The sequence below is a fragment of the Cloeon dipterum genome, chromosome 2, assembly GCF_949628265.1.
Source record: "Cloeon dipterum chromosome 2, ieCloDipt1.1, whole genome shotgun sequence".
NCBI classification, from domain to species: domain Eukaryota; kingdom Metazoa; phylum Arthropoda; class Insecta; order Ephemeroptera; family Baetidae; genus Cloeon; species Cloeon dipterum.
In genome coordinates, this window is record NC_088787.1 from 20,324,677 (window position 1) to 20,335,221 (window position 10,545).

Below are 10,545 nucleotides of genomic sequence, written 5' to 3' on the forward strand. Positions count from 1 at the left end.
TCACTAAATTCAGCCTTCGAAATTTATCATAGTGCGGTTTTTATTTGTGCCGATTCCAATAACAACTTCTGGAAGCGGCCAAACCGGATTCATAAATAAAGGAGTAACACGTTTGGAGATGCGGGTGTGCGAGGAGAGATGAGTGGGGCACTGGTTTATTCTTAGCAGGAACATCATGAATTAGTTGCGTTAGAGTAGAGAGAAACACACACACACACACTCACTCACACACAAGCCGCGCATACTCGGAATCGCGGAGGCTGTTGCCCGCTAAGAGTCACCTTGAGTCGGCATGGAAGCGCCTGACAGCAGTGTGAGTCGCTCCGGTGGCTGCAGATTTCCAGGTAAGACTCGACTGCACCTGCTCCTCTTCAAGTCCAAATTGCGGGCAAAACTTTAAGCTACGACTGCCCAAAATTTTGGGCATGCTGCTTTTTTAGTTATCTGCTTGTGCTAACAACTCAGAAAATTTTATCGGTATGTTATGGAATTATTAATATTTTTTGGAGAAATAATACAATTATTCCAGAAAATTCTTGCAAATTTTATTTGTAGAATTTGAAGAACTCTTTCAAAGGTTTGATTAAATTTAATCTCCTAATCCGTTCCCCGCAGCTGGAGCCCACACCATCTTATCACCCGGCATCAAATTCGCAGTTTTGGGCGTATATGCTAGAACCTCCCAAAATAATTGCACATTTGCTTGAGGGGTTTTAACTGAAACAATCCTTAAATCACTCCCATGGAGTTGAAAATCCATCCTGGAAATCCTCAAAAACATAAAAATTCAACGTGGATGTTAAAATTCGGCGCGTTATGTCATCATTTTCGGGTTGGACGTGCCGCTCTCCGCGATCCGCTGGGTGACTTTCATTTACCCTTTCACCCCTTGCAGTATCAGCTGCGTGCTTGGTGCGCACACTCGGTGCTGCCGGAGACCCTCCGGCGCGCGTTTTTCGGCCCGGCCGCGCATGAGTCTGTATCCATGTGCCAACAAAGCCTCCGCGAAGTGCGAACACCTGTTAACGAGTCAACGCGTCGGCGGCGACGGCGGTGGCGTCGTCGGGCCGGCAAATTGATTCGGCACGCTCGAGATGAGCACAAACAGATCAATAAAGGATTATTATTTTGTGCGTGCTTGTTTTCGTGGCCCTGCTCATTATAACTCATGCTTGACGCGCCTCGCACGCCGCTGACGTGACCGATTTTTGGCGGGAGCGGCCTAACGATGCCATATTAATGTTGTTATTATTAGTTTCCAATGACGCAGGATGTTGCGTGTAGAGAAATCGATCCAGATTATTCTCAAACCACAGATATAATACACGGACAATAGAATATATTTTTAGGATTTAAATGAAACTTTTTTACTTTTAAAATGTCCACATTTTCTTAGTAAAGCCTGATGGCTTGCATTGTCAAGGCAATAAGAGTATTAAATTTCAGAATTCTGGCTGCCCAATGTCAGAGATGGCAAAAAGGGGGATAAATTAGAGTAACTCAAAATTCTCAAAAAAAAAAAAAAAAAAAAAAAAATTCGCCGGGACGTGTAGCGGCGCCGACTCGCCCCTTACTTGTTTTCGCACCTTTTCAGCGGCTTAAAGGAACAAATTTCTGGCGATGCAACCAAAGACTTCGGTGTTTAATTCAACTGCATACAAATACAAAACCAAATCTACCAACAGGTGACGTAGGAATTCTTACTAGATGATTTAGCTGGTATAGAAATAAGAAATAAAGTAAAGAAAACACTTTAAGGAGGTGAAAAGGCTTTATTTGTTTTTAGTCAGACCAAGGATGAATCTTTATGCGGTATAAAATCCTTAATTGAAACAAAAAACAACTGAAACGCTGGAAACCAACTAATCTGTGAACTGTTTTTATTATTTTTATTTTTTTTAAGTTTCTAAAGCCTAATCTTGTTTTACAATATGATACATTTTTAAATGCGGTTATTTGATGCATAACTCATACTTGATTTTCCTTGTTTCACTATAGTTGTTCGACATCAATTTCAAATCAACGTCGGATGAAAAAAAGTTATACTTTGTTCCGTTAAATTCAATATCATGCTTTACTTAAACGATTTAACTCCCTTTTATTGAAAGGAGTCATATAGGAATTGATTCAACCAACTTTATGGTTCTAGAAAAAGTTGTTAAGTTGAAAGAAAGGCTCATTTAACATACCGTTTTCAAGAAATCATGCTGGCATGAACAGCGTTTCAATTTACATTAAATATTTTTCATCCAATCAATGATATACCATCGGAGGAATAATGCAATCGACAGGTTTCAAGCAGCAAAAGTTTCCTGGAAAAATTTTTGCCTGAAAATGATACATCTGCATCCAGTCAGGAACGTATTAATTTACAATTATGTAGTCCCGGCGTGCATCTCCAACGCTCAGATTTCACTGAAGAGGAAAAACGAATGATTTTATTAGCAATCATTTTCATAACATTTTTCTGTCAACAGAGAACTGTTAGTTTTGTAAAGCCCTGGATGCGCATAATTTTTGCTTCTGACGCAATTTGAATGTTTACCGTCAGAACTTGATTGCTTGCATTGTATTTCGCCGAATTTCACCAATTTTGTTGATTTTTCGCAGCATGGCTACCGGCGAGGTACATTTTTGCGGTGCTCGGCTCGATCGGCTTTGCCATTATCTACGGACTGAAGGTGAACCTGAGCGTGTGCATCGTGGCTATGATCAACAGCACTGCCCTGATGGCGACTTCGGAGCACCACGCTGCCGTTTCCGAGCTGCACAACATCTCGACCGCTGCCGCAGCCGGCCCTGAACTGTGCATGTACCCTGAGGACGAACTAGCGGCGGGTGGCGCCAAAGGTGGATTTGATGTGAGGATAAATTAATGAAAACAGAAATAGACAAATGGGGAATATTAATATTGCTATTAACTAATGATTCTAATTGTTTATGACATCTGAAATGGAGGAAGTATTAAAATTATTTGAATGCTAGAGAATGTTGAAAAAATTTAATTCAATGGTTTTAGTTAGTTCAAAAGAAGTAAAATATAATATATTTATGGGATATTTAACATTTAAATTGATTAAACATTGAATTATGAATCTTAATTGGCCCATCTTAATTGAATCATTTCTTTTTCCTTTGGTAGGGACAAAAATTGAAGGTTTTGGCCAAGAAAATTTCTCATTAATATATTTGGCTTAAAATTATTACTTCAAATTTCCTGAACTTTCTGTAGTTATATAGCAAATGTCTTTTTAAATTAATTAAAGTGCTTATTTGTGTAACATGTTATAATATGGCTCTTAAAATATAAAAGTCAAAGTAATGTTGAGGTTGATTCATTTTTAGTCGGTTACTTTTCAAAGTGATATTCACAAAACTTAGGCTTCGTGATTTTGATCCTGCCTTTTTTCGTTTAGTTGTTCTTGTAATCAAAATCAGATGATAAAAAGCCAAGTTTGGCAATCATATATATTCTTAGAAAATTGTTCCTACATAAGTCTTAAAACTTCAAATTGTAGCCCATGACCTTTGAAAAGTAAATATTTAATGTGTCGAAAAATACAGTCTGAAATTTCAATCTCAAGTAAATATTTAAATTTTTGGCAAACTTAATTTTCTCGAAAGGGCAAAAATTGCAAGAACGTTTGATATATACATGAAAATCATCGGAAATTGCATCATTATTTGCAGTTCTTTTGCTCCTTTATGATTAATGAGGGGCGTTATGATTATGAGGGGCCAAAACCACGTCGAGAAGTGCAAGATTTTCAATTATACTCATCATGTGAATTTGAGTCACTGACAAGTTCTGGAATAGTTATGAACAGATTTGTTGAATCACTGAAGTATGTTATGCAACACGCACTAATTGGCAGCTGCGACGGTTGCAAACACGATAGTTATATTAGCATCGAATCACAGCATCATGCGTGGAAATTTCAATCGGGTCAACTAGGTGCTTTGAATTTACTCGCTGTCGACGTAATTGAAACCTGTGTTTGCTACTTCATTGGAAATTTAATTGATTTGCTTCTATAATTAACAATGCAGTCAACAGAAATATCACACACAACTAATACTATACTAAACTTGACACATTTATAATGTGCAGAAAAATTGGAAAACAGTCAGTAAAATTTACGATGAAAAATGAAAAAAAATCCACGAGTGAGAAACCTTAAAATAAACTATAGCTTGTAATGCTTTGATCTATTAATTATATGAAGAAATTTTAACAGAATTATAGTCTGTATACAATGAATTCCCAAGCGGATAAAATTAGAATTTTAGCCTCGTTTTAGCACTTACAGTTTATTTTTTTGAGAGGGTTAGTATATTTTTGCAGCCAACCAACTCAGTTCAAATTGATCCAGAACCTTAATTTTTACTAATTTTATTTCAATCTAGTTCAATCATTTTGTTCAAGTGTAAATGGTGCATTTTTCTTTTAAATTTCGCAGGATGGCAAGTACGTGTGGAACGAGCGGATCCAGGGTTTGGTGCTGGGCTCCTACTTCTGGGGCTACCTGGTGACACAGGTGCCCGGTGGTCGGCTAGCGGAAATATTTGGCGGCAAGTGGGTCATGTGGGGCGCCGTGATGGTGAACGCCCTTTTCACCGTACTGACCCCGCTGGCCGCAGACATCGGTTATGCAGCACTCATCGGGGCCAGGGTGATCGAAGGCCTCGGCTCGGTAAGTTCCATATACTCGTTTCTAAATTAGAATTGATGATTTAATTTTATTCAGACAGGGAAACTGCGGTGTTTGCTTTTTGATACGCTAACGACACAAGTTTCCTTTTGTGTGTGCAATGAATGCAGGGATAAAATTAGAGATGCGCTTTTGAAGAGCACTTTGCCTCCGGGAAATGTGGTTTTTGATGCGTATATAGTTACCGACCATGAGTTAAGTTGGCGTTTGATTGCAACGAAGGGAAAACTGCCTTTCTGTTCCGTCCTTGGAACAGCAGCAGAGTACCCTTTGATTAATTTTCAAAGCCTGATCATGGTGGGTATTTTGAGGAAAACAAGTTGATACTCTGCAATGCGCAATTAAGCACCAGGCAACGAGAGGAATAACAATTTTGCTAATTGTCTCGCAAATATACCCAGCTTGACGGATATTAAGGTCTGATTTCAAGTCCTGTCTTCACATCCAACATAACTTTGAGGCTTGTACGGCAATTTCTCCCTTTCCCGAAATAACTCACAATTTTCAGCAGGCAAACAGTAATGATCACTTGAGTAGTGTGCAGCCGATTTGCGCAGAAAATTTGATTCTGATTATTTGCTCAAATACTCTTAAAAACAGCCTGTTGGCTCGCATTGTTCAGCTATAGTGGTTTTAAAGCAATGGGAGATATTTTTAGCATTTTGGAGATCAATTACTGGCTGCATGCCCAAAGGCAAAGATGGCAAAAGTTGGTTAATTAAGCGACGCGAAATGCTCAAATATTATCAACGGTCTAGTACTCGCCACATGCTGGTTTTCGTATATTTTCAGCGGATTTAGGGACTAATGTCTGGCGTTTCAATTAAATGCCTTGGTGCGGGGAGGCGAAAAAATGGCCACATAGGGCCCTCTGCAGCCACTCAGGCCATATTTTATTCACTCTGTGGTATAAAATGGAGACACCCGGTGAGCTCATAGCTCACGGGATGTGCTGAGCAGAGGTAAAAAAAAGAAATTAAATCCTGGAATGCACTTACCTGTTTTCAGGGTGTTACGTTCCCAGCGATGCACGTAATGATTGCCAAGTGGACGCCACCATTCGAGAGGAGCAAAATTTCAGCCATCGTGTACGCCGGCACTGCCCTGGGCACCGTCATTTCCATGCCCATGTCCGGCCTGATCGCCGGCTGGATCGGCTGGGCGGCCGTCTTCTACATCATGGGTGGCCTTTCGCTCATCTGGTGCGTCATCTGGCCCCTGATCATCTACGACTCACCTGAAACCCACCCTCTCATCACTGAGGTGAGTTACTTTGACACCAGTGTTTTTCGTCTCTTGACAATTTTTGAGCATGCCTATGATTAGGATCTGTTCTCGATTCATCATCTGCACAGGAGTTTTTTTTAATCCATTTGGCTGCTTCAATTTAGAATTTTCTAGAAAATAATATCAGGACAATCATATTTCATCATAAAAACGTAATGAGAATCTCCTTTCTTGATCAACCAAAGATAAGCATTCAAGATTTCCATGAAACAAGTTTCATCAGATCCAATTTTATTATTTTTCAATGGAATCGTTGCAAATTGAATTTCCAGGAGGAACGAAGCATGATTGTCACGTCCTTAGCTGGAGACGATCCGAAGAAGAAGCACTCTGCAAATGCAGCAGTGCCGTGGCGCGCGGTGCTCACTTCTGGCCCCTTCATCGCCATCCTGGTGGCCCACTTCTGCAGCAACTTCGGCTGGTACATGCTGCTCATCGAGCTGCCCTCGTATATGAAACAAGTGCTCCGCTTCGATATTCAACAGGTATTAACATCAACTTAACTAGCTAGAAGCAGAACAACTTTCAACTTGAGGAAACTCGTAATAAATATAATTCCCCAGACGGTCGAACGGAAATTATTACCTACTGCTTCTATTGAACATCCTACTGCTATTACTAATTCGCATTGCCTCTGGTTTTGCTATATTCCTTTTTTAAGTTAAAAAATACTTTTAATTTTCTTGAGCTAATATTTACAGGGACTCTTAAAATACATATTATCACTGACAGGGTTGCATTTGCTTACTACCCGGTTTTTTCGCCACTGGTTTTTAACGGTTTTTAGCACTCAATTTTTACCAATTTCTTGCGCAAGAATTGCAAGAAATGAATTTATTCCATTTTCTTCATTGAAAATATAAAATTTCGGTCGGAGTGCTCAAAATTTCCTCTACTGTGCAGATATTTTCTTTTAAATTTCCATTTTGCTGACTCAATTTCTCCAAAAATATATTCTCTGACAATTTATCAAGTCAAGGTTATATGCTAATAATTAGTAATTTATTGAAAAATAAGGTGAAAACATTGCCTGCAAACTGGTAGAAATAAAAAAACGCATTTTACCACTGCACTGCATTATTTAAATGCGGGTTTTTTGCAACCCTGATCACTGAAGGGTTTCGTAAGGAAAGTAGACACTGGAATCGACATTCCCTTAGCTCGATTGTTGTTCATTTGACTGTTTGGTGTTTGGTATATGTATAATTAACACAGACAACCAAAAGAAAATTCTACAATGAAAACTAACATTCGATTAACTAGAATCTAGTTCCATTGACGTATCCTGTGTCTAACTTCTCCTTCATGCTTCTCTACGAAATAAACAAAATTCATATTAAATACATATTGTTGCAATCTCTCTTCACTTTCAAGCAACAATCCAAAAGCCACTTATGTACAAGAAGAGCACATTTTTAATCCGAAATTTTTGGTGACTACCTAAATAGTGATTGAGAAAAGATGACAAATTGCCTTGGTAGTTTAACTGTCAAAAATAAAATTAAATTCAAAATGCTCTAATTTCCGATAAGTGGTCACACATCAATTTTTAGAAAACTAATGGCAACTCACCATTGAATGGAGAAATTTTACAAATTGCTGTAAAGGAGACAAAAAGAGAGTCAATCGGTAGAGAGTGTGAATGAGCCACGCTCACCCCTTAGAAAATATACATACACCCGCAGTTGTTAGTCTGTGTGCACATGTGCCGGGGACTGGTGGGTATTTCAATTGCCAGGCTTGGATTATCCGAAATAGCTATAAAAACCAGTGCTTCAATTGATTCTGTGATTGTTTTTCTTTGCACAATTTCCTTTTAAGTTTCTCATCCTGACAGTATACACATAAACAAACGACAAATTTTCACTTACGCCTTGGGAATTTTTCCAACTTAAAATCATTTTCATTCTAAATCAGTCAAGGTGAAATTCCCAAAATTCTTTACCTCTTGCGCGAACGGGTAAAATTGGAATATTAAAATAAATTCAACACAAAAAACATTTAAATTAAAATTTATAGCGTTTATATTTCTTTTAAAAATGTGTTTTTCTCTAAAAAGGGAAAATTATAAAAATAAACCATTTCGTGTTAATTATTTCTCAGAACGCCGGGCTGTCAGCTTTGCCGTTTTTCACCATGTGGCTTTTCGGCCTTTTGTTCAGCAACCGGCTCGACTGGGCTCGCTCGCAGGGCTACCTGACCACAACAACCGCCCGTAAATTTGCCACCAGCGTCGGTAAACACGAATCATCCCCTCGTCAGAGGGTTAGGCACGTTGTGAACCAATAATCGAATCTATGATTTGCGCAGCTTCAGTGATTCCGGCCGCTTGCCTGATCGGTGTGTGCATCGCTGGCTGCAACCGCACCGGGGCCGTCGCCTTCATGACCGTTGGTATCACCGCCATCGCCGGGATGTTCTCTGGATTCCTCGCTAATCATATCGATATCTCCCCAAACTACGCAGGTGTGTATCCCGAACCAAAAGAAAAGAAAACTGGATCAGTTTCATACAATTTATTGCTAGTTTTTGAAAACTAATTCATAATTGTTAAATCAAATTAAGGTAGAACCCTTTTGAAATAAAAACTTTTGCACAACACTAGTCAAATTAAAAATCGATGCTATGTGTATGTGTATTCAGAATAATATTATAGCTAACTAATTGTGAAATTTTGAGTAAAAAAAGAATAATAATAGCATACTCGAATTTTAAAATAACCTCTACAAATATTTCTTAAATTTAAGGATTTATATTTGAAATTAAACTAAAGAAAATGCAAAAATCGTGACACCCCAACGGTCATTGAATTTTGTGATCACGTAATGTATAAATCGGTCCAAATTTTGCTAAAATTTGCCATAGCTATTTTCTTAATTTTAATTGAAATATTACTGCCTACAATTTAAAATCTTGTTATTATTTTCAAAAACACCTTTAGTTCAAATACCATACTGCAAAATTGTTTCTTTTATATAAAAAACAAATTTTAGCCTTAAAAGGTTAGCCAAGAAACTGTCAAAACCAAATATTATTCTATTTTAGGAGGCAAAAGTTAAAACGGTTAATTAAAACTTTGAGGATAAAGAAACTAAAACGCGCTGCATATTCAACAAAAAACTTGTGCTGTTTTTTTATAAAAAAAATTCCTGTAAGACTTCAATTTTCTTACAAATTGAATTATTTATTCTCTTTGTGACGAAAATAAATTTTGAAGCAGGTTTATAAATCCATGTTGCTAAAATGTTTTGACAGGAACGCTGATGGCTTTGACCAACATGGCAGCTACCATACCAGGCTTCATCGTGCCTGTCTTTGTTGGCGAATTGACACACGGAAACGTAAGTTCCCCTTTTTTAGTCGCCCATGCGGAATCCCCCAATTTAAAGAGACTTTCTTTTTCCTTGTTTCTCGAGGAAGTGAGAGAAACAGAAGTTATTAGTTTATTTGTTTTCCCATTCCATTAAGTATAAAGAAAGTCTTTTTCATTATTCTCTTCCGTTGCGTTTTTCAGCAAAGTTTGGGCCAGTGGCAGATAATTTTCTTCACCACGGTCGGATTCTACGTGGTGGAGGTTGTTGTGTACGTTCTGCTGGGCTCGGGCGATACGCAACCTTGGAACGACCAGAAGGAGAAATACGAAGACAAAGCAGCCGGCGACGGCGAAATGGAAGCTGCACAGCTATAAAATTTCCTCTCTGTGCCTTCATCTCACTTTGATGAAAACACGAGAGACACCGCAAATTAGATTACTTGCCGCACCCTGCGCGTGGCAAAAAAGAGATGTTGCCAAAACTAAAACACTATTACATTTAACGCCGCATCTAATGCACTTTACTCGAATATCAAAATTCACCCCGTTCGAGCCATTTCAAAATAATGTAATTTTAAAAATACACAAATAATATGTGTGATTTAATGTTAAGGTGTTAACTGTCGTAGTTTGATGAGATGGCTGGTTTAATTTCCTCATTTGCATTGGAACGCCTTTTCTGCTTCTCTCATCTCGAATGTTGCAGTTTTATCGAATGTAGCGTATGTATGTCTCACACTTTGGTGTATTATGCATGAAGCACTGCGTCGGAAGAATAAAGTGAAAGATCAACACAGTACGCGCAGCAGATCGTTTCCATTCTCCTAGACCAGTTCTCATGAGTGTTTGCCATTAGGCAAAGTTTCGCAGTGTGCGACCTGCAAGTAAAACATATACCCGCTCAGACACTCAGCAAACTGCAAAAAGGCACTTCATATTAATGTGCGTTATTCCAGAGCAGTGACAATTTTAATTATTCGCACTGGCGCCGCTTTCTCATTCAAAATAATATGCTGTCACGCTGAATCGAAAAAAGAATTTACCCAAACTTTCCGGTGTTTTGTTTGATCCAGAACCCTTTTTAATTTTAGCAAGGGTCGTAACAGTAAAAAAATTCTCAACAGAGTGGAAAAGCAGCGCACGGAGTAAATGAGCATGAGAGTCAAGTGGCTCTTTCTGAATTGCCGCTGTGCAAATCAATGAAAAAAAAGGCTGTGCAGCACGGCGGGCGGG

At 38.6% G+C, this 10,545-nt stretch overlaps 1 protein-coding gene across 1 annotated transcript; it reads left to right on the forward strand.

The window, feature by feature from the left end:
• Window positions 1-86: 86 nt before the first annotated feature.
• MFS3 (major facilitator superfamily transporter 3) lies at window positions 87-10,109 on the forward strand. Its single transcript, XM_065477686.1, has 9 exons — window positions 87-344; window positions 2,611-2,861; window positions 4,461-4,694; window positions 5,721-5,975; window positions 6,272-6,484; window positions 8,103-8,235; window positions 8,310-8,465; window positions 9,255-9,340; window positions 9,514-10,109. The coding sequence occupies exons 1-9, from the start codon at window positions 293-295 to the stop codon at window positions 9,685-9,687; spliced, it is 1,554 nt and encodes a 517-aa protein (XP_065333758.1). The 5' UTR covers window positions 87-292; the 3' UTR covers window positions 9,688-10,109.
• The last annotated feature ends 436 nt before the right edge of the window (window positions 10,110-10,545 follow it).